Consider the following 19871-nt stretch of genomic DNA (forward strand, 5'->3'; position numbering starts at 1 on the left):
TATGTATGTATATATATATATATGCATATATGTATAGGTGTATATATGTGTGCATCTCTATAATGTGTATCTGTGGAGCAGTGCAGCTTCATCCGTTTTGCACTCCCCAGTGCACTTTCCACCCAGCTTGGTTTCCCTTGTTCAGCGACGTGCCTGTCGCGGACGGGGCAGCAGCTGAGACACGCCTCTTGGAAGTGTTGCTTTTTTCTAGCGCAGAGAAGGAACAGATTTCACGAGAACTTCAAGAAGGCGGAGAGGGAAAAGTCTGAGGCAGTCAAAAAGACCAGGTCTTGCGGCTTTTTCGCCTGCGAAAATGTGCACACCCCACACAGCTCGAGGCGCGCGAGGGTGCCCTTCGGCCTATAGACGGCGAACGCGTGGTCTCCAGTTCCCCCCCTTGGGTCCCGCGTCGAAGTTTCTTGGGTTTTTCCCTTTTCTCTGGAACATTCGGGTGTCTCATCGCTGGAAAGGCGACACGGCCTCTAAACTTTGACGACGTTTTCTGCTTTCTTCGCTTTTTTTCCTCTGAGTTGGCAGTGGAACTACCGGGGTCGATTTTGGCAGAAGTACCCAGGAGAGTCGGGAGACAGAGTCTCTGTGGACCTGTGCGCTTTTCTCGTCCTCGATCGTTTTCTCGTCTTCCCTGCTGCGTCGTCAGTCTCTCTCTCTTCTCTCATCTTTACCTCCGTCTCTTCCTCCCTCCGGCAATTTCCTCCTTCCGTTCGCTGCGCCTCGTCCATTTGTTCCGTTCCCGAGGATCCAGTTTGAGCAGTTGAGTTTTTTCCTCTGTCTTTGCTCGTTTCTTCTCCTCTGCTTCCTGCAAGCTCCTTCTCTTTTCCGCAGCTTCGTTCCGACCATTTTCCCCTGAAAATGAGGCCGCTTTTCCTCATGGGCCACGCTCGTCCCCTCACATGGGTGACGTTCAACCGCGACGGGGACTTGCTCTTCACCTGCGGAAAGGTACGTCCGGGGGTTCTGAGGTCAACGCTCAGCCGAGAGAAACGACGAGGCAAGTTTGCTTGGACTGCGCGGGACAGAGGAATTCCAGCTGCTTCCGCTCCCCCACTGCCCTCAAGAAAATCCTCAAAGGAAGAGAAACCTCCGTAACCGTGACGGTGCGCGGTCGCATGTGCGGATGGACGGCCACCTCGCGGCAAAAAGTCACTGGGTGTATGTACAGCCCGTGACAGCGGCCGTTCGTTTGTCGACTGAGGCGATGTTTCTGCGCATCCGCGAACCCCCGGAGAGAACGCGCACTCTGTGGCAGGTTTTGCTTCCCCTTTGCACATTCGGAGCTGTCTCGGGTGCTGCTGCTCCGCGCGAGATGCCCGAGAAACGATGGCGTCCGGGGGAAGCGTCAGGACAAGCGCTGGGTTCTTGCCAGATGTCCTGCTGTTCTCGAGGCTGTTCGTGTCTTCAGGATGCTCGTTTGGCCGTCTGGTTCTCAGAGAACGGCGAACGTATCGGTAAGTCCCTGAAAAACACGTACTTTCTGCCCTGCAGTTCCCACCCAGCTCGGGAGGCCTTTGACGTGTCTACGAAGAAGACAAAGGGAATGCGTTTCAGAGAACAAGGACTTTCAGCCGGAAAGGTGTCGTTTTCAGGACTTCCAGCTCACTTGATCTCCACGATCAAAAACGCTTGGTCTGCAACTTTCTCACAGAACATCGCATATGTATATATATATATATAGATATAGATATAGATATGTATATATATGTACAAACTCTCTCCTTCCGGTCTACATGTAAAGACATAGGCGTTGACATGGATGAATAGACGTAGGCATCCTAAAGGCGTGCTAGCGGATATAACTTTGCTCTGGTGTCGTCGCTCGTGGCAACGCGCCCGTGAATGCGCATTCCTACATTTAGGTGGGGTAGGTATTTCTTTATTCGTTCAAAAAGGGAGAAGACAGTTTGCGTGTTCTTCGGTCTCGGTCGTCGGCATCTGTGCCTGGAGGGATCTCGCGTCTGTGAAGAGACACGCACTGTGGATGAGAAGACGAAGGACTGTAGGAGCAGCGGCATAGAGGACGTGACACACCCGGCGACCCGGTGTATGTACAGCGAGTGATATGAATAAGAAATCCAGTGCGTTTTCACCGATGAAGCGAGGGAGAAGACGTCGTTGTTCGATCTTCTGGGTGGATGTCTGCCACATTCGAAAATTGTTGCGTACTCTTCGATGGACTCAAATCGAAAATATCCGACACTCAAATCCGAATACTCCAGATTTCAGCAACCTAAAAAGTGTTGGAATTCAATGTTCTTTGCAACTGGGTTACTCCACATCGGTTATCTCCGACAGGTAACCTATGTGGAGTGCCGTCGTCACTCGCAGTAACACCGAGAGAAAGACTTCAGATGCCCGCGAATGGGGAGACGCTGAAGACACACGAGAGAATTCCAAAGATTTTTCTACGATGTTTTCTTTTCAGGAACTTACGACTGCGGCAAGGGTGTGGTTTGGAACTGCGATTGCACGCTGGACAGCAAGCGTCTGATCTGCGCGTCGGCTGACCAAAAAGTGATGATTTTCGATGTCTGCACCGGTGCCATTATCCACGAAATTCCTGAGGGCGGACCTTGCAAGTAAGAGGTTCTTGCGTGTGGCTTTCTTCGATTTTTAGAGAGAAGAGCACTGCAGGCGACAGACACCTGATTCCTCAGGTTTTCTTGTCGTTTCTGAAGTGTAGTTTCAGTTCAGACACTCGTATGCATGTGTACATGTATGTGTAGCTGTACATCGACACATGCAAACAACTTCCTCTTCACTTATACGTTTTCTACGTTTATATTCTCCATGTATACAGAGATGTTCAACTTTACATCTGCACGTCGGCAACTTCGTTTTCTTCACTTCTACACTTATATCTATCTATATATATATATATATATATATATGTTTATGTGTGTCGAAGTTTGTGGTACAAGGATGATTTTGCAGCGACGAATGGTGTATCACCATGCGGGTGCCTCTTTATTCTGAAACACAGCTTCTGATATGTTGAGAAGACGCGCAAAGGAGTCGTGAACCTTTTTCGTAGTTCGCTCAGATAGATCACGAATTTGAGTGGACCGAATGAGCTGGCTGTGCGCTGCGTACGCAAATCTCCAAGTTTTGTGGTGTTCCTTCTTCCCAGGTTCGTGGAGTGGAACCGGAAGCCGGGAGAGCAGAACAAGTTCGTCGTCGTCCACGACGCCTTCGGGTCTCAGTCCACCAAGGCCATCAAGGTTTGGGAGGTAAGCCCCGATGGCAAAGCTGGGCGACAAGAACCCAGAGACAAGAGATTTGACGATACATTCTGGGACCTATGAATGCGTATATATATATATATATATAGATTAATAGATAAACAGATAGATAGATACGCATGTATATGCATGTAGCTAGACAGAGAGATAGATATACATATGTATATGTGCGTACGTAGATATGTGCATATGTGATCTGTCCAGATGTTTGCCGAGTAGTCGCTGGTGTTTTCTGAGCACCTTTCGTTTCCTCTTCAGCTGTTTGGTTACGGTGACGCTCTGTCTCGACAGAGGCGCCTGCTAGGTCATCATTTTCTCAGCACCGCCTTCCGCATTCCTCCGCTCAGGGGTTGCTGCTCGAAGTATTTTCTTTTCATTTTCTTCCATCTTTTTCTTTCCAGCTGGATGGTCCGAACGGAAAGCCGCGACGCCTCTGGTCTCAGGATGACTACGCGAGTCGATGCGTCCAAGTTCGCTGGGGTCCCTACGATCAGACCATCATCTCTTGCCACGAAAACGGAGACATCATGGTAATGTTTTGAAAAAAGGCATCGATGGATTAATCCAGAATTGGTATTTCTAGTAGTACCATTCCATCTGTGGGGACGGGAGGGGGGGTAAGGCATAAAATGGATATACACATATATGTTTACGTAAATTCGTACATCTGCATCTGCGTATTGCGGGGAAATGTTTTTTTGACGGGATATATATATTTGTATACGTACATGTATATAAATGTGTACATGTGTGAGTTTGCGTATGGGGAAAATGAGCCGACGGATACACATGTCTTTATATGCACTTGCGGCGGGTTGTGTTAATTAAATAGAGAGACTGCATCCAAGATATATGCGTTTTGAGACAACGTTGGAAGGAGTTGATTTGAACGGGTGTTTGTCCTCGCGGAAAGGTTCGTGAGGTCAGGGGACGCAGAGCGGCTTGGGCAGATCGTGGTGCCTTGCTAGCAGGCATCCTGTGCGAACCGCAAGTTGTTTTACATCGAATCGATTATGAAGATATAGATAAACAACACAGAGCACTGCTGGAAGCCTTTCTTTTCGTGCATGTCGCGTTTTTTCCAGATCTGGAATGCCGAGACTGGCGAGTACATCAACGAATTCCGAGGCCACAAACAGTTCATCACGTGCCTGAGCTTCTCTGATGACCGTCTTCTCATGCTCTCGGTGAGACAGAATTGGAAGAAAAGTAAAACAGGATAGAACAGATAACACGCACGAGCCGCGCCTAAACCGTGACTTGAAGATGGAGAAGACAAAAGTGTTGTCGCGTGTATCGGAGCAAGCGCAAAAAAACGTCTCGTGTTGTGCGTGGATTCTGGAGCGACATTCTTTTTTCCACGACATTTGCTCGGTTTTTCTGGGCAGAAACCAGAGCTTTGGTGGTAGTAATATGTACAGCTTGCACACTGCAGATGTAGAGAAGTCAGTGATACAAACTGTGTCGAAGAAACTGAAATTTGTGTCCAACGTATGTCATTTGCCTCGTCTCCATCGAAAAGCCGGCACTCTCAAGATATATATATATATATATATATATCTGTGAATATATATGTATGTGCATATGTATGTATATGCTTATACAGATATGTGTGTCTTTATGACTGGATGTTGTCAAGTTATGTATGCGCATGTGGTTTTCGTTAGAAACTGTGTTGATTTGCAGAGCTGCTCCGACGGGTCAGCGAAGCTGTGGGATACGATCGACTTCAAGTGCCTCAAGGTACGCTCGCCATCAAGGAAAACAAGGGAGGGGGTGATAAGAAAGGAATTTATTTTTGCCGAGGACTTCCGATGTCACCCGGAGAGACGCTTGGTGTCGGTCCTATGGTCGTGTGTGGCGCGTTTTGTGGCGTTGGGTAGCTTGTACTGTCACAGTCAGGAACAAAACGGTATTGCCGTTGGTCCTGTGTGTCCACAGAGTGTAACTCACATCGATTAAACAGAGACACGAGAGTACCTAGGATACTGGATGGGATTCCTGTCGTGAGATGCAGACAACCCCGATTTCAGTTTCGTGGCGTGTTTCATTTGTTTTTTGAGGCTGCGGCCCATGTTTTTGCGATGCCGAACAACTTCTCTCCACATAGTTTCGATATCTAGTGGCTTTCCGTTTCCTGCTGTCTGCAGACTTACCAGACAGATCGCCCTCTGAACGCATGCGGTATTTCGCCGCGCTTCAACAAGGCGGGCGAGGAGCGGAAATGCCACGTCATGCTCGGAGGTGGCCAGGCTGCGGAGGATGTCACAACAACGGGTATGCTTTCAAAAGAAAAGTTCAAGAGTGGTACCTGTTTCCCTGTTGTGTTTACCTCTGTGCGTTTCCGTGAAGAGAAGCAGAGTGACAGAAGATATCTCGTCGCAGAGAGCGCCACGAAAAGCGAGTGGTCACCGTTGCTCGTGCCCGAGGGAGGTTGTCAGCAGCGTTTGTCAGGGCCCCCGAGTCAACCAAGCAGCCAAGCCGCAGATAACTAAGTATCCCTATGACTCCAGATACACAATCCTGGAGTCACTTGACTTCAGTACGCAACAGGAATACGAAAGAGGCGCCTTCGCAGGTTGCGAAGATGTCGCTCTCTGCGTGCGCATACAGTTTCTACGGTGGAGATTTTTGACTTTCCCGTGGTGTCTCTTTGCAGCAAGTGGAGAAGGAAAGTTCGAGGCGCTCATCTACCACATGGTTTACCAGGAGGAACTCGGAAGCTGCAAAGGTCACTTCGGTCCTTTGAACACTCTCTGTTGGATGCCGGACGGCAACGGCTATGCGTCTGGAGGAGAAGACGGTTACGTTCGTATCTACCACTTTGACGAACCATACTTCACTGACAAATTCGAGCCGTAGACGAGGGGTGCGCTAGGTTCTGTGTCTCGTCAAACGAAGAGAAGCGTTGACTCGGGAGACGAAGGGAAGGAACGAATGAAGGAGTCCATCTCGTTCTTGTTTCGCCTGTTTCGGAAGGCACTTGTCGCGTCGTCACTTGTTGAGAAACTGAAACCCGGCGCCGTCGGCGCGCTTGCGGATGGCGGTCGCCCCCCGGTCTCGAACACGAGTGTGTGAGAAACGGAGTGGAGAGCGGAACCGCTTTTACTTTACTGTCAGTCTGTTTTCTGTCCTGTGCCTACTAGGTCGTCTTGTCTCTGCCCTTTTCTCTCTCGGTATCTGTCTTTTCCAACTCCTCAAACCATGTAGTAAACCTTCGCTGTATCAAACCGGCTCCAAGCTTGCCAAGGGACGCGGGGGAGGTATGGCTCTTTCGAACAAGGGAAAGCAGCGCCCCGTAAAAGGAGAGAGCGACCTGTCCACAGGAAGCTCAATGCCGGAGCATAGCGTACCAAAAGATAGTTCTATGTACAAGGTGAAGGTGTCAGGATTGCTGCGCGCGAAACAATTTCTCCCGTACTTTTTTGATTAGGGGGCCCCTTCACTGAAGTGCGCCCAGGCCATTTCTGTAGCGCAAAACTGTCAGAGGCATGATTGTCACGTCAGCGTACAAAACACACCGGGGATGTGACAAGCGACTTTCCCAGTTGGGCGACCACCAGAACTGGGGAAGAACAACCCTCTCGAGAAGTCGGGGTTTTAATGGATGAACCGATCGTAGTCAAAACTGTCGTGTGAGCACAACGGTTGGGCATCTCTCTGGGCACGGCCCTGCCGTAATACACGTATATTTTTAGGCACTGAATCGTTTCTCCTTCAACTAAACTGGAGAAGTTTCAAAAGTACACTGGCGTTACTGGTCGGTCTCAAAAGATGCGAAGTATTAATGTCAGCGCCGTGCTGGTAGAGCGTGCGACAACTCCTTTTAGAGAACAGACGGGCACGACAATACTTCTAGTCAAAGCGAGACTTGGCTGTTTGTGATACATTCGAAATGGCTAAGAATTCAGGCAGCGTGCCCGTGCTCTGCGAGCACATCCAGTCCAAGCAAGTTCCCGTTGGATTAAACAGAGAGGAGATAGAGAACACGCAGCGGACAGATGCCAGCAAGTCTGCGACGCAAGAGATTGCGAGCAGGAGTTTTCTTGCCCTAGAATAGCTATTTTCCGTTTTTAGGAACGAGCTCCGCAAGAGGACCCTCAGTAATCCATCCTCATGTTTTGTCAGAGATGCAAGTGTCTACAGATCCAAAACTGCATTCATTTTGCAGACAGCGATGATATCACTGGCAAAAGCAGGAAGACTAGAAATAAGCACTACGTCGGGAAAAGCAGAGTACACTGTCACATCTCTGGAGCAGCAAAGGCGGGGGTGTCGATGCTGGGGAAGGGACACATCGAACCGAGAGAAGCAAAAGCTGAGTACTGCCGTTGAATTCTTTCGCTCAGACGTTGAAGGTGTTTTTCCTGTCCCTTTATTCGCTCTTGTGCATCGCGGAAATCGCGGAGGAGCTTTGCTCTAGGTGTGAACCGTTCGAGAGTCGACTCGACTGCTCTTTCCGAGTAACTGTGGCCCTGTGACCTCTGCATTTCGACCGACGTACAGGCGGTGCTATCAGTCAAGTTGGTTTGTTCACAGAAAAACATTCTCTTGCTGGTCTCTGCAGCTGGTGAAAGGTCGCAATTGGCAACTGTGTGGGATCCCACCGACCCGCGGATAAAGCACCGTGGATCGGTTGTATGTGTCCTGCTAGACCGTTCAACGCATCTGTCTGTTCCGTGGCATTCACCGCCCGAAGTAGATGAGGGTAACGTCACCACTCGAAAGCTGTGAGCCCTCGGAAAGGTGTGTTTCTTTGTCTCGGGAGCAGGCGAAGATGGCAGGAATTCGCGGCCAATCGTGGTTTCCAGAGCCGACTGTGGCGGAAGCTCCGCCATTGGCGTCTTCACCTGTTTGTACCGCGACAAAGTGTCAGACGGAGAATCCCACAGAATGCGCGTGTCCCCGTAGGCAAGCTGGTGACACAAGCTGCTCGTTTTCTTGCCAAATGGCTCCGCTTCGCTTGTCGCTGCTTCGAGGCCTGACAGCTTTGCGCCGCACGAACTCTGCCCGAAAGGCTGGACGACCGGGGTGCTGGTTTTCAGTGATGAGCGTTGCGCACTTGATGGACACAAACCAGAAGAGAAGATCGTGGGAACGACCTCTGTGCTCCTTGTGTACAAGGAAGAGCTCTTTGCGAGATCCAGCGGACTATACGGGGGAGGCTTTCGGTACTCGCGAGTGATGCTCACATTCTCTTCTAGCGGCACCATGAAATACGGTGACCTATATTCCTGTCCCGCATGGAGGCTGACCGGTGGCGAACGGTGTGAAGTGGCATTACAGCGGAGTACCTGATTCAAACCGTTGTGTTGCGCCGCGATATCTTCCGCCTCTGTTTTGTCAGGAACGTGAAAGCTGCGAGGCGGGCAGCCGTACGCTTTTCGATTGCAGTGCGACGAGGCGGTAAGGCCTGTGTCGATTTCTGTGGAACAACTGTGGAACGGTTCAGCTGCCGGTCCCGAATCGTTAAAGGGAGCAGGCATTGCGGTGTTGCTTGAGTTGCAGGTTTCTTGAGGCCCGCGAGGCGGATCCTGGAGCGTTCCCGTATTCGTGTAATTTCCTGCTGGTTCACAGAATTCCCCCGCACCGGCTGCTGCCCTCATTCTTTCCGACTCCTGGGGCTTGCGCGCTGGACGCTGTAAGGACCTGTTAGCGTTGAGAGGGGACTTGTGGTAATGAGCGGCATCGGCGGAGGTCATCTTCGAAGCATTTTTGCTGCACACTAAGGTTTGGTCAGTGCAGGGAGGTGCAGCCTCAACAACTCGGGAAACCGGATCCGGGTCACTCTTTCCACTGCATCTTTGCTCAGACTGCTCGTTTGTGAACTTTCGCTCTGGACTGAGCTTTGCAACTACTCCCTCGTTTACTTGGTTCGTCCTCGTCGGCCCTTCCTCCGAGTACAGCGCGGGCGAGTGTGGTTGTTCGCTTGAGCGCTTGGGTGGAAGCACCGGGGTTGCTGGTGTAGGTGGGAGAGACGGTGATCGGAGAAGATTGTCCCTGCTTCTAGCAAGGATTTCCTGGGCCGTCTGAAGCGAGCGAGAGGCGGCGCGGACTAAGGCAGCGAAGTCAGATCTGTCGTGAGACGGACAAGTTGTCGTGCGTGCAGTATGACCACCGTCTGGACGGTGCAAGAGGTTCTTTGAAATCAGTGTGGTAGTCGGCAGGCCGCTGTCGTCAGGAAGACCGTTTTTCTCTGAAGAGAGCGTAGCTGCGGCGCCAGTGTTGTCTTTCGATCCCGCCTTGATGAGGTCAGAGGCGCCGACACTCCGGTACAACGAAGGAGAGACTCCCAGTTGCTCCAGAAGCAGGCCTTGAGTTTCACCTGCCAGAACGGCATGGTCGATGAGACTGCGTCTGGAATTAGCCTTTGATCGTTGACAGCTCAGGCCAGCAGGGCCACACGACAGCTCTTCCTCCGTGACAGCCTCCGCTGAATCACCCGAGAAAGCACGACCAAGGATCTGCTCTGGTCGATGCTTTCTAGGAGGAATGGGAGAAGCGCCAACAGCCTCAGAGTCGTCGCCAGGCTGGTCAGACGGAGCTCTACTCAAAGACCGTGTTTGGTTTCCATCTCTCTTCCTAGACTGTTTGCTGTCTTCTTGTGGGTGGTCACTGCTACTGCTAGGAAGAGAAGTACACAAGTTCTTACTCCCAAGAGGAGTTTTCCGTGGAGATTCCGGTTGTTGTCGGCATCGCTCGAGGGACGTTTCCCGCGAGCGCTCCGGCCTTTTTGCTGTCTCGCTTGGGTTCTGTTTGCTAATAGCTTCGGAATTGGGAGGCCTTTGGCTGGCATGGTTTGACGAGAAAGCCTGTTCCCCCTCGCCGTCCTGTTTCTGGCTATGGACGCTTGCAAGCGTCTTCGGCGGTGATCTTTCGTATCGCCTCCGTGACGGGTCTCTCTCGCGAGGGTCCTCCGTAGAAGAATGGCGACCTGGATCCCGCGAGCTTCCTCGTGAGTTTGAATTTAAATGCAGGCGTGTCGGTGTTTTCTCTGGTAAATCAAGGTCCCGAGTGCGAGAGGAGTGTGTTCGCGCTTCGGATTCGGTATGTCTGTCCTTGCCGCAATCGTTGCTACCGCCTCTCCTTCCGTGTTTCTTTTTAGAAAGCATGGAAGGTGATGCTTGTTTTTCAGGCGAGTTCTCCTTTGACCCCGTGCTGGTATCATTCTTTCGCTTGTATTTACTTCGGTGCTTGTGAGGAGAGGTACCACCAGAGTCATTGTGCATCATTTTGGTGCGCGAGTGCTGAGGTTTAACGGTCGCAGTGGAATAAGGCGTTTTCGTGTTTCTTCTCTCTCGAGATTCTTCACGCAAGCAGCCACCACTGCTGCTCGTTTTTCTAAATGTTTCCAGCGCAGCATGTTTTGTTTTGCCGGGCTGGTTACTGGAGTTTCTTTGTTTGCCTGAATTACCAGACCTCAGTCCTCTACTGGGACTGGGTGTTCTCTTGCTACTCGAAGAAGGCCGTCTAACTGAGCTGAAGTTTCGTTCTTTTTCTGGAGAGTGGGGTTCTTCCTCGAGCTTGCTTGTGCTGTGTTGCTTTGTAAACAGTGTTTTCGATCCACGTCGTACAGAGCTGAGGGGCTGCGACGGGCCGCGAGGTTCCACTGTACTCTTGGAACTGGATCTCTTGGTTTGTTCAGGTTGTTTGAATACGCGTGATCGGGCAGTAGGAACGTCCAACTTGTTTCCGACAGGCGCATGTCCTTCTGTTCCGGACCGTACTGTGTCAGAAGCCTCCCCTTTTTCGCCATCCTCCTCACCCCGATCTGAAACATCCTCGGCAGCAGGCGCCCGCGAAGAGTGCCGTGACCACGTTTTCTCTTCGTGCTTTGCACCACTGTTTGCTCTAGAAAAAATCGGAGATTCCTGCTCATTTTGTCCGTCCAGTGAAGCCAGCAGAGATCGACTATTTGCATGTCGTTCTGACTCGATGGAACTCTTACCCTCCTCTCGAACCCCTGAGGAGACGTATTTCAGCCTTCTGTCGTCGATGCGAGAGCTGCTCCGGGACAGTGTGCGGAACGGTACAAGGAAGTGATATCTGCTCTTGGTTCGATGGTCCGCAGTGTCCTGAGAACAGGGGAAACATATGTCAGCTAGCGTTGTCAACGGTTTCTTGAGAGACTTGCGATTCGCTCTGGATCGGTGTTTGATGCACAAGCTGTCCCGTCGAGACCCCGCTGCGTTTCCCTGTGCTCAAAAGGAAAAAACTCCTTGGGTACAAGGCAGAACTCAGGACTTCAAGTGTATTACGTGTTATTCCCTGCTACCGTTCGATTCCATTGAAAGTACGCTCGACCAGTGATCTGCTGCTATTATTGCTCCACCCGTGTGACCGACATGCTACGCTGAAGACCCGCTGACCGCGCTCGCTTGATGGCTGAGGTCTTGCATCTCCACTGAAGAAAGGAGTCTCTTGCTTCCCTTTGTTGGTGAGCACTTTCCGCGCTGCTTCGTCACACTCGCGTTGCTGCCAAGTTGACCAATTCCACTGAGCTGTTGACTGGGCCTTAGCCGCGTGGAACTAGCAGGCCGACAGCTTTGGTAGGACCGAGGAGTGTCAGTGGGAGCAGAATGCTCGCCACGGACGTCGCCCCACGCAAAGCGCTCCTGCTTATGGCTACCCGAACTTTCTCCCCGCGGTGCGTCCCGTCTATCTTTCGGGTTTGTGGCTGAGAGCTGACCCACCGCGGAACTTCCTCCCCTCTCGGGCTGTCCAGTTGAGCGGGGCATGCGTGGCCCCGAAGCTTCGGCATTCCTTGTCTGCAGTGCAGAGGGGCCGCCTACGCTCGAAGTCGGAAAAACCATGAGAAAGGAGTTAGCGGCAGATGAGGGAACTCCGGTCGCTTGGCTCAACATGTCCCGACTCAAAGCAACAGGATCTGCGGACGGCCAAGTCCGCGAGGGCTTGCCGGGCTGCAGTCGGGAGGCACGAGCGCAGAAAAGATCTGCTCCAGTTTCTCGTGCGTTTAGTGCAGAGGTGTCCTGGGCACTAACCATGAATGGCAGCGCCTTTTCACCATCTATTCAAAACGGGCCTTTACGAGTCTCGATCTTCCACAAAGCTTAATTGTGGTATGCAACAAACTCACCCTTTTTTGGGCGGAGGCTCCTCACCTGGTTCTAGGACTTTCTGTCCGTCGTCCCGTAGTTTTTTCGTTAGAAAAAAGAAGGGCTGATACTCCTGCGCTTCTCCATTGACTGATGGACGGCCCAGCTTCTCAGCGGAAGAGCGCTGCTCATCTGCACAGCGTACTTCTGGTCGGTTGAGGAAACTCTGCATCTCTTCACTCCCGCAAACCAACCGGCCGGCGGATTGGGCAATTGTCCGACTCGCCTCGGCTGCAGCTGCAGCCGCCATATTCGCGGCCATGGCGGCAGCCTGTGCTGCTGCAACTGCATCCTGGCTGTGCGCTTCTGCAGCAGACATGTTGTCATCGAGGAAACCACTGTTTTGCAGCCGTGTCCTCGCCCTTCCACAGGCTACAGCGGACGGAGTGTATTTAGGGGAGTTGGGAGTGGAGTCGTTCCGTGCACAAGTCCCTGTGCTGGCAATCGGATAAGCCAGGCAACGAGAGGAAGGTAATCCTGGGACAGGAGAGCCTGCATGCGTTGGTCGAGTGAGACTTGCCGTCAGCGCGGCCTTTTGGCTTGTTTGCGGTTCACGAAGCCGACTGGTCGGCGACCTTGACTGATTGCAGCAGTGTTCTGGAGACAGCGTGGATTCCACTGACATCTCGAGGGACACGGCATCGTGGTCACTCGGCAAATGTCCACGACGCGCTGGACACTGGCGCCGGCCTGATTGGGCGTGTCGAACAGCGTACAACCAGAATCCATCTTCATCTGATCTCTCAGTAGATGCTGACGAGGAAGATCTTGCAGACAAGCCACTGTCGCTTGAATCGCCGTTGTCAGCGGGGCCAGGTGACGCTGCTCCTTGCCCCGCTTCCGGAACGCTTTGCTTCGTTGGCTTCCTTAAGTTGCCACTGTCAAATGCAGCTAACGCCTGCCTGTGGTCGTCACTACTTTCGTCAGGAGAAAACTCACTGTGAATTCTCGTAATGCGGTCTGCCTGAGCCGGCTGATAGCCGAGTGTGCCGTGCGAAGGAAGCGGCTGCGTCGTCGGCAAGCCGCCGCCTTGCTGTAACTTCATCATTACCGAATTGCAGACCTTCTCAGCCTTTTGAGGACGTCGTTTCACGGAGCTCTCCAACTCGCGGCAGCTAGATGGGGAAGCCCCAGATCCTTCGTCTCTTCCACAGTATGGTGGCCTGTATAGGACATCCCTTTTGCCCGACCGTTGGCTCCAAAGCTGAGCCTGAGCTTCATCGGGGCGGTGAACGTAGTGAGATTGAACCAAGCGAGGAATCCCAATGGACACCGGACCTTCTGCAGTTGACACTTGCGGAAACGAGCCATTCAGTTTTGCGTTTGCATCAACCACTTTCGCGTCACAGGAGCGCTGTTGTACAGCGAGATTTTGAAGTATGGCAGTCACAAGCTCTTCAGGTGTCTGTCCGTCGGCAGCAGTGGGACCGTCTGTGCAGCTACTCCGACTCTCCCTGTTGTCTTTGTTACTCTTCTCCACTTTGGTGCTGCTCTGTTGGTCATTCAGTGACCGCGATTCCGATGAGTGCGGTGGAGAAACTTTATTCCCCATATGAGGCCTAGGAGGACAAAGACTTCTCGTTTTCCGTCCACGGCGAACCGCGCTTCTTGACCGTCTACGCCCAATGGGTAGTTTTCCCAAGAAGTACGCGTCCACACCCTTCTGGGAAAGCATCTGTGGAATGTCTCCCTGCCAAGGAGAAGAAGGACGCTCCTTGTCGTGTCGGAGATGGTTCGAGCAGGGAGGGACGCAGACAGTGCCCGCCACAGGCGAGCTTCTGGAAACGGCGGCAGCCTTAATTTTGATACGTCGTGACATGCTCTCAACATCTACATTCTTCGAATGTGGCTCTTGCGACTGTGTTTGGACACGAGTAAAGTGGTTCGGTCCATCAGATGGAGAAACCCCACCGTGTTTGTCGCTGTGCCTTGGCTCGTCTCTTGGACTCGGTCGACGGTGGCAGCAGTGCCCACCTTCCCCGTGTTCGGACGGCTTATCTTTTTGACTTTTTCCACAGACATGTGGATGAACATCTGAATCGAAGAGAGCCAGTAACTGGTAGCTACACTTGCTTGGAGAAGTGCATTCTTCTTCGCGTCGGTTGGCAGTGGACGGCCGTGGCACAATCCCCTGTTGGGACGTGACTGTCTTGCTGCAGGCTTCCGCTTCATTGAAAAGCTGCTCTAGATGCTTTTTCATTGTGGCTCGTAGTGATTCGATCACCAGGTGTTTGCTGCCCTGCTCCGGCTCGCGGCCATTCACGCAAGCTAGTGAGGTGTGGGAGGCTCTGGCGGCAACGGCTTCACACTTTGATTCCGCCAGATCGTGGTCTTGCTCAACACGCTGCTGGTACTGGCCGAGGGCACTCAGAATCTGTTGTAAATCAATCCAATCCTTCCGCAAAGCCAAGTCTTCCGCGGTGTTTCCCGTGTGGGAAGTGCTTGGCAGTTGGTACGACTGGCCACAGTGCAGTGTTGCAGCATTTGCCTCACCACATGCGCCCACACAGTCAGTTTGCATCTCTGCCTTCACCTGACTCGAGATCGCCTTACCACCAGCTATTTTCAGAGAATTAATTTCGCCAACTGCATTAAGAGACTTCTGTACCCGACTCTCGGCAGGTCGAAGATTGCCTGAAGGTTTTGCAATCCTTCCGCAGTAGCAGCACTCCGACAAAGACACTTCGCCGATAGACACCATAATTGAACATACGGGACAGGTGTCTTCTACCAGTCTGCATTGCGGAGAGTCTGCCCTCTCACTGTTGCCACCAGGCCCTGTTACTAAGCATCTGACGTGGCTGGGCTCCTGCCTTTGCATCCCTTGTACGGAAACCAGGTCTCGCATTGCTGTCATTCCTAGCGTGGTCTCGGCGGAAGACAAAATACCAGGATTACAAGTGCTGTGGCGTGGACTAGTGCGCTCGGTTCCGTGTATCCCTCGTGCTCTGGCCACCGCGGACGGTGATTCTGGGAGTTCCTGTTTCATGCTTGCAAGAAGCCGATTTTCGGTCGGTAGACACTGTGCTGCACAACATTCGATGTTGGTAATTTTCTCTACTGCGCTCCGCTGGACTACTTCCAGTGGCTTAAAGTCTTCGAAATTTTTAGAGTCAGTTGATAAAGATCCACTGTAAAGTGCATTCGAAGACGCTTCACTGGAGGGCCGTGAGACTGCCCGCCATGAGCAGGACCCCCACTCGAACGCGCTTGCACACGGAGGTGGGGAGTTATGTGGTTCACTGTTTCGATAGGCAAATTGAGGCTGGTGCTGTAGCTCGGAAATTTGCCTGCATGATCTTGATTCAACGACGACAGCTTTGTCAGGGATTGCTTTCTTGACCCCCTGCTTCGCTGCTGCGTTCCCAGGCGAACTGCTCTCCTTTGTCCGACGAAGAACGCAACAAGGTGACCGGGACCCGGACGATAACTCATTATGGCATGAATTATTCGGGACTGGGAAAGAGCGGTCTGCCACCAATGAGTCTGCGGTCTCAGATCTAGATCTGCTCCTCAAGGGTAGAGAAGACGCGGGCGTTTGCTGACGTTTGGGTAACAAGCGGGGGCTCTTAGAATTGGTTTCCTCCTGCGGTGACGATGCCTGACTAATCTCTTCGCGGGATTTCTGCGTGTTCACTGGCTGCTGAGTTTCGGGCACACTCACTGTAACAGTGGCAGGGCACCCCACCGGCCCACCAGCAAAAGAATGTGTATGCGGAGCATTCACGCAGTTACCCATGGATTGGTAAGACTGCACATCAGGCCCTGGAGAAGCAGAGGCACAGTGGTTTTGCCTCTGAGACGCGAACGTGGACTGAACCTGTTCTTTGGCAAATGGATCGACTGTTGCAGTGCCGTCAGAAAATGACGCATGCCCACAGTCAGGCTGTGGCATTGGGCAACAACTCGAAGTGAGAGGTGTGCCGATTGCCACACTGGGTGGTTGGCTTTGCCGCTGATGCTGCTGGATCTCCTTTCGTAGCAGCCTCAACTCCTCGCACACCTGAAAAATTGCTTCAGAATTGGTGACATGACTAGGTATTGCTTTCGTGGCTGCGTCCTTGCACCGTTGGCGGACGCCAACATCTTTTGATAGCGATGTAGAGCGGCACGGCTGAAGACACGGAAATGGATGTTCAGGTGGCGAACTCGGAGTAGAAGCCGATGCCGCGCGTTGGTCGAATGTGACGGAGCCGAGTCGGCTAAGGGAAGAAGTGGTGTGATGTAGCGGTAGCAGTAATACCGCAGCTGCACGCCTTATGTTCGAATCATTGTCCATCTCTCTGGAGCAGTCACCTGTCTGTCCGTTTCCACCATGGACGCAGTAGTGGCCGTGAGACGATCCTGCAACTGGAGGATTTATTTGTTGCTCTACCAAAGAATATAACTGGTACCCGCTTTCCTTCCTTGCCTTGCCTTCGGCTCTATGCTTTTTTCTCCTGCAGAAATCTCGCAGATCCCTCAGTGCAGACCGACATCGGAAAGTCTTCTGTCTCTCGTCGCCTGCAGACGGTTTCTGTGAGGCCACCAATCGCTGTGGTGAAGATATTCCTTGCACTGTGGCGTTCTGCGGTGAAGCATTTTCTTGGGGCTGGCCCGCCCCCCGAGAACAACCAGATGACTCGAGCTTCAAAGCGTAGACGGTCCTAGTAAACGGGCTCTCTTTCGCTTCGGCGTCCCGAATTAATGTCTTCAAGCCACGATTTCCATGGCTAGTAGCGGATGAAGGACTGGCATCATCCATTATGGCAGGTACATGTCGCTGATCATCAACGCAGCACACCCAGAGACCACTGGGTCGATATACAGAACAGCTCTGGAAAGGATAACGGGTGCAACCTGGCGACCTAGTGATTGGAAGACATCAGAGAATTACTTTCCTGGCACCGGGGCTCGATGTCACCGTCAGAAGATTCTCCAGGGTGACGAGCCACAACCCAACGAAGCTGGACTGTCGTTCCTCAGTTGAGGGGCAAAGCTATAAAAGCAAACATGTCTGACTCTGTTGCTTCTGGATGGCTGTGGGATTGCATGCAGCAATTCAAACCGGTACAGCAGCGTATCTCTGCACATTTATCGTGAGGTACCTGCTCGCGGCGAATTATGCCAGGGACTGAATCACGGCTTCTGTACTTCGTCATAAAGGTTGAGGCTCCTAACAGCAACTATCGTTAAGCCTGACGCAGGTCTCTGTTGCTTGTGTGTGAAGGCATTGAGGGACATCGTGGCACCGGACAAAGTCGCTGTGGTGCCAGGCAACTAACAAATACCCGCGCAAAGGAAAATTCTAGAGGAACCAAAACGTGTGTTTCTTTGTAAACGCTGCACATTCCATAACTATGCCACATTGTGGAGCGACAATAATTGTACCAGAAATACGGGTGCGAATAGAAAGTTGGCATTCAGAATATCTGCTGAATTCCGCTTGTGGGTTTCGAATTCTGCTCATGTTCGCCGCAGCAGAATCCATACACATAACTCAGCAACGGATAGCCTCTACGTTACTGTTCCGTGTCAGGCTCGAGCATTGATGTTTTTAGGGCATTGTCCAGCGGTAGGTGCATCGCTAATCGGAATCTGAGGTTTGCTTACCAAGCTGCTTCCGGATCCAACACTTGAATACCCAGTCGATGCACATATAGGGATGCAACGTCAAGACTAGAACCACTCAAGTACTGCAGTCTGCAGCCTTCGAATAGTTCTCTCTGTTGCCGAGCATGGGCTGGAGTTTCAGAGGCGAAGATGAAGTAGATCTGCCCGCCCGCTTTGAAAAATGCTGCATGATACGGTGGAATGGTGCCGCTGGTGACTAGGTTTGAGGTAGGCTTTTACCTGGCGTCTTTGATTGCTTCATCCATGTGCTGATGAAGGACATAAGGCGATCGGAAATGCACTTTCATCGGTAGGAATAACTCACCACCGTTGTGAGGAAGAACAGCAAGAATAGGACTACCATGACGATAGTGGCAAAAAGAGCAACTGATCGCTTGTCATCTTGCAGCCTATTGGTACCACTTAGCGTGAATCATATAGCGCACATTTAAAAACGCTTCTACCTGTCCTCCTCTGATTGAAGGCACGCAAGTTCTTCGGCTAGGCGGGCAATGTCGTTAGAATCAACTCCAGCAAAACTACTGGCAGAGCTCTGGATCGTCGTTGCTTTGTCCGTTGAAAAAGGACACGTCAGCCCACACTTACTTCGGACGCCTTCGCGATCTGTTCTTTGAGTTCTGCGACACGCTGTACCCGCATATCATGAACCCACTTGGGCACGTGGCTGAGACATTGAACTGATTGAGTGAACGCTATGACAACTGCCGCCACACAGGCAGCAAGCACTAAAGGTCTCATCTTGGCGCCACGGTTATCAACACAGGAAGCGCCAACAACAGTTTTCAGTTCATTTAGAAGTGAGCACTGTCAGCTGAAAGGCCGCGTTGTTTGCCTCCTTGTGTACGTACACTGTCCGGCCACCATCGCACGCCTCAATGTTTCCACGATGCTGCATAATAGGAAGCATCGTACTTCTCCAACGCAGCCGTGTTCAGTTGAGTGAGCGAATCTACAATGAAGGTCAGCAGAAGGACACTGTTTTTGATTGTCGCACTGACAGCTGGATTAGAGGTAGCTGTTGAGGTGAACAGTGTGAAGACGAAAAGTGGTAAGAAACACTTAGGTACGACGTCACTCGAGTCAACGGCGTGGAGTTATAATAAACGAACCAGGACAGTTTTCCTCTGGACTAGGCAGTGAGGCTAGCCAATTTTCAAGACAAACCCTCCCTGGTTTGGTGGGCTCTGCTTCACGATGATGATAGTGGTGCCTAACACACACTTGGCTCCAAGACTCTCGAGGTCCAGCCCGATGACGATGACGAGGATGACGGTAAGAGGACAGACGAGCAGCTATAGCATTTTCTCAACCACGCTTCCATTTAGACTTGTTTCCGGATGAGCTTGGCGCGTCGTACGAGGGAGTTCTCAGCTCCATGACAAGCCTGTCCCCTGAGGTAAAATGACTCTACATCAGACGATATGCGTTTGCAATATGGGGAAGACAGGAGATGACAGCGGCTGAAGTGAGCGGCCTCCTTTCCTATGTCTAGTTACAGGTTTGAACCCACTCCCGTCTCGTAGGACAATATCTTTGTGCCTCAGGAGGTACCTGGCGCCAAGGAGGTGAGTAGCATTAATCATTACTGTGAATCCTCGGGCGCTGAGACGGACACTGACAGGAGTACTCTCCTCACTCACTGCGGTTTTTGGAACGAGCATAGCAAAACAGCGGTGGTGTGAATTACCTAACATATGTGCGCACAACTCCCTTTGGTGATGGCTTCGTACACGCAATAGCCGTCATCATTTTCCATTCGCTTCGGACCTATTTTGGTTGCTGACACATTCTCGACCCTGTCTACAGTGTATTGAATCTGTATTCCAAAGCCAGCTAAGATTCCGCTTGACAACCATGCGCGCAATTTTTTGCGCACCTCTTCTGT

The 19871-nt window shown here is 51.9% G+C and overlaps 5 protein-coding genes across 5 annotated transcripts; 2 read left to right on the plus strand and 3 right to left on the minus strand.

Moving 5' to 3' along the window:
- The first annotated feature begins 488 nt into the window (after positions 1-488).
- TGME49_289830 (eukaryotic initiation factor-3, delta subunit, putative) lies at positions 489-6402 on the plus strand. The gene is made up of 9 exons (XM_002368367.1): positions 489-960; positions 1421-1466; positions 2441-2594; positions 3146-3245; positions 3659-3787; positions 4343-4444; positions 4944-5000; positions 5408-5534; positions 5917-6402. The coding sequence occupies exons 1-9, from the start codon at positions 871-873 to the stop codon at positions 6117-6119; spliced, it is 1008 nt and encodes a 335-aa protein (XP_002368408.1). The 5' UTR covers positions 489-870; the 3' UTR covers positions 6120-6402.
- Positions 6403-7112: 710 nt separating this feature from the next.
- Positions 7113-12070, minus strand: TGME49_289840 (hypothetical protein; the record flags this gene model as incomplete). The annotated part of the gene is made up of 3 exons (XM_002368368.1): positions 7113-7184; positions 7976-11332; positions 11627-12070. 3 exons carry the CDS (start codon positions 12068-12070, stop codon positions 7113-7115), a joined length of 3873 nt encoding a protein of 1290 aa, XP_002368409.1.
- Positions 12071-12350: 280 nt separating this feature from the next.
- Positions 12351-14894, minus strand: TGME49_289850 (hypothetical protein; the record flags this gene model as incomplete). Its single annotated transcript, XM_002368369.1, has 1 exon — positions 12351-14894. The coding sequence occupies one exon, from the start codon at positions 14892-14894 to the stop codon at positions 12351-12353; it is 2544 nt and encodes an 847-aa protein (XP_002368410.1).
- A 2581-nt stretch (positions 14895-17475) lies between these two features.
- TGME49_289860 (hypothetical protein) lies at positions 17476-18779 on the minus strand. The gene is made up of 5 exons (XM_018782096.1): positions 18572-18779; positions 18430-18518; positions 18291-18375; positions 18206-18234; positions 17476-18149 (listed from the first exon to the last, which is right to left on the minus strand). Exons 1-5 carry the CDS (start codon positions 18722-18724, stop codon positions 18104-18106), a joined length of 402 nt encoding a protein of 133 aa, XP_018636420.1. The 5' UTR covers positions 18725-18779; the 3' UTR covers positions 17476-18103.
- Positions 18780-18881: 102 nt separating this feature from the next.
- On the plus strand, positions 18882-19838 carry TGME49_289870 (hypothetical protein). The gene is made up of 6 exons (XM_018782097.1): positions 18882-19034; positions 19099-19163; positions 19219-19258; positions 19312-19382; positions 19434-19451; positions 19510-19838. Exons 1-6 carry the CDS (start codon positions 18941-18943, stop codon positions 19666-19668), a joined length of 447 nt encoding a protein of 148 aa, XP_018636421.1. The 5' UTR covers positions 18882-18940; the 3' UTR covers positions 19669-19838.
- The last annotated feature ends 33 nt before the right edge of the window (positions 19839-19871 follow it).

This window comes from Toxoplasma gondii, chromosome IX, assembly GCF_000006565.2.
Source record: "Toxoplasma gondii ME49 chromosome IX, whole genome shotgun sequence".
NCBI classification, from domain to species: Eukaryota; Apicomplexa; class Conoidasida; order Eucoccidiorida; family Sarcocystidae; genus Toxoplasma; species Toxoplasma gondii.

What these genes read in the sequence shown, in the direction of transcription:
- TGME49_289830 (XM_002368367.1), top strand. Translation starts at nt 871, where the DNA reads ATGAGGCCGCTTTTCCTCATGGGCCACGCTCGTCCCCTCACATGGGTG. An exon ending in AGAGAACGGCGAACGTATCG is followed by an intron (nt 1,467 to 2,440) that starts GTAAGTCCCTGA and finishes TTTTCTTTTCAG; the next exon opens with GAACTTACGACTGCGGCAAG. An exon ending in GGAGGATGTCACAACAACGG is followed by an intron (nt 5,535 to 5,916) that starts GTATGCTTTCAA and finishes GTCTCTTTGCAG; the next exon opens with CAAGTGGAGAAGGAAAGTTC.
- TGME49_289860 (XM_018782096.1), bottom strand. Translation starts at nt 18,724, where the DNA reads ATGAGACCTTTAGTGCTTGCTGCCTGTGTGGCGGCAGTTGTCATAGCG. An exon ending in CTTCAATCAGAGGAGGACAG is followed by an intron (nt 18,376 to 18,429) that starts GTAGAAGCGTTT and finishes TGGTACCAATAG; the next exon opens with GCTGCAAGATGACAAGCGAT. An exon ending in TGTTCTTCCTCACAACGGTG is followed by an intron (nt 18,235 to 18,290) that starts GTGAGTTATTCC and finishes GTCCTTCATCAG; the next exon opens with CACATGGATGAAGCAATCAA.
- TGME49_289870 (XM_018782097.1), top strand. Translation starts at nt 18,941, where the DNA reads ATGAAGGTCAGCAGAAGGACACTGTTTTTGATTGTCGCACTGACAGCT. An exon ending in GACAAACCCTCCCTGGTTTG is followed by an intron (nt 19,164 to 19,218) that starts GTGGGCTCTGCT and finishes CTTGGCTCCAAG; the next exon opens with ACTCTCGAGGTCCAGCCCGA. An exon ending in TGACGATGACGAGGATGACG is followed by an intron (nt 19,259 to 19,311) that starts GTAAGAGGACAG and finishes GCTTCCATTTAG; the next exon opens with ACTTGTTTCCGGATGAGCTT.